Genomic DNA, 1,398 nt, shown 5'->3' on the forward strand with positions numbered 1-1,398 from the left:
CCCCCCCCGCCCAGTCCACAACTCTGCTTCAAACCCGGTTCTCTCATTTCAAATGGTTCTTTATTGAGTTTTTATCTGTCAGGTGTTTTGATAGAACCAGAAGTTCTGTTGATTTTATCCTCCAGCTGTTTCCTGAACGTTTCCAGTGTCACATTAAAACAACGTGACTAAAGGTGTGCTCTTAATTTGAAGGAACCAATCACAAAGTTCTTGTTCCATTGTTCCTCATCTGTCACATCAACCAGGGTCCCCTCAGGTTTATGTTGGTCCCCATGTGGTTCTCGACCCCCCAGGGAGGACAGCGTCTCACATGAAGGAACATCTTGAATTAAATTAAACATATTCAGAAACATGTGAGTGTCTCATAAGACCAGAGACCCACTGGACCCAGTTAGACCTGGTCTGACCCAGGACCTGGTCTGAACCAGTTGGACCTGGTCTGACCCAGTTAGACCTGGTCTGACCCAGGACCTGGTCTGAACCAGTTGGACCTGGTCTGACTCATTTAGACCTGGTCTGACCCAGGACCTGGTCTGACCCAGGACCTGGTCTGAACCAGTTGGACTGGTCTGACTCATTTAGACCTGGTCTGACCCAGGACCTGGTCTGACCCAGGACCTGGTCTGAACCAGTTGGACCTGGTGTGACTCAGACCCTGGCAGACCTGAGGACAGTCTGATGGCATCTCTGTGTGTCCTCAGGTGTGAAGGACAGCAGTCAGAGCAGCATCTTCAGAGTCATGGCGTCCATCCTTCACCTGGGGAACGTAGAGATCTGCTCGGAGCGAGACGGGGAGTCCTGTCACATCTTGGTACGTGGTTGCTGTGGTTACACTGATGAGCAGCGTGTCACAGATCAGGCCACTAACAGGCGCTGTGTGTGTTGCAGAGGGACGACCCCCACCTGAAGCACTTCTGCCGGCTGCTGGGGGTGGAGCTGCAGCAGATGGAGCACTGGCTCTGTCACAGGAAGCTAGTCACTGCGTCCGAGACCTACGTCAAGACCATGTCAAGCAAAATGGCTGCCAACGCCCGCGACGCGCTCGCCAAGCACATCTACGCACGCATGTTCGACTGGATCGTGAAGCACATCAACAAGTCGCTGCACACGTCCTCCAAGCAGCACTCCTTCATCGGCGTCCTGGACATCTACGGGTACGACGCCAAGACCATCATCCTCTGCTGCACACACACACACACACACACACACACACACACACACACACACACACACACACACACACACACACACATGCACGTTCTGACACCGATCGTCATCACAGAGTCAGATCTGCTGGATGTGGTTCTCTGAAGAACCTCAGACCTGCTCAGAACAGACTCCTGTCTTGTGTGTGTGTGTGTGTGTGTGTGTGTGTGTGTGTGTGTGTGTGTGTGTGTG

The 1,398-nt window shown here is 52.8% G+C and overlaps 1 protein-coding gene across 1 annotated transcript in view; it reads left to right on the forward strand.

The window, feature by feature from the left end:
* LOC111648969 (unconventional myosin-Vb-like) overlaps window positions 1-1,154 on the forward strand; it is a gene marked incomplete at its 3' end in the record, with an annotated part of 3,715 nt that extends 2,561 nt beyond the window's left edge. The window contains exons 7-8 of the mRNA XM_023398720.2: window positions 702-811; window positions 889-1,154. Coding sequence (XP_023254488.2) covers window positions 702-811; window positions 889-1,154 — 376 coding nt within the window. The remainder of the gene's footprint in view (window positions 1-701; window positions 812-888) is intronic.
* Between the last annotated feature and the right edge of the window lie 244 nt (window positions 1,155-1,398).

Source organism: Seriola lalandi, unplaced genomic scaffold (genome assembly GCF_002814215.2).
Source record: "Seriola lalandi dorsalis isolate HSWRI2012SDOR001 ecotype SW California unplaced genomic scaffold, Sedor1 jcf7180002049761, whole genome shotgun sequence".
NCBI classification, from domain to species: domain Eukaryota; kingdom Metazoa; phylum Chordata; class Actinopteri; order Carangiformes; family Carangidae; genus Seriola; species Seriola lalandi.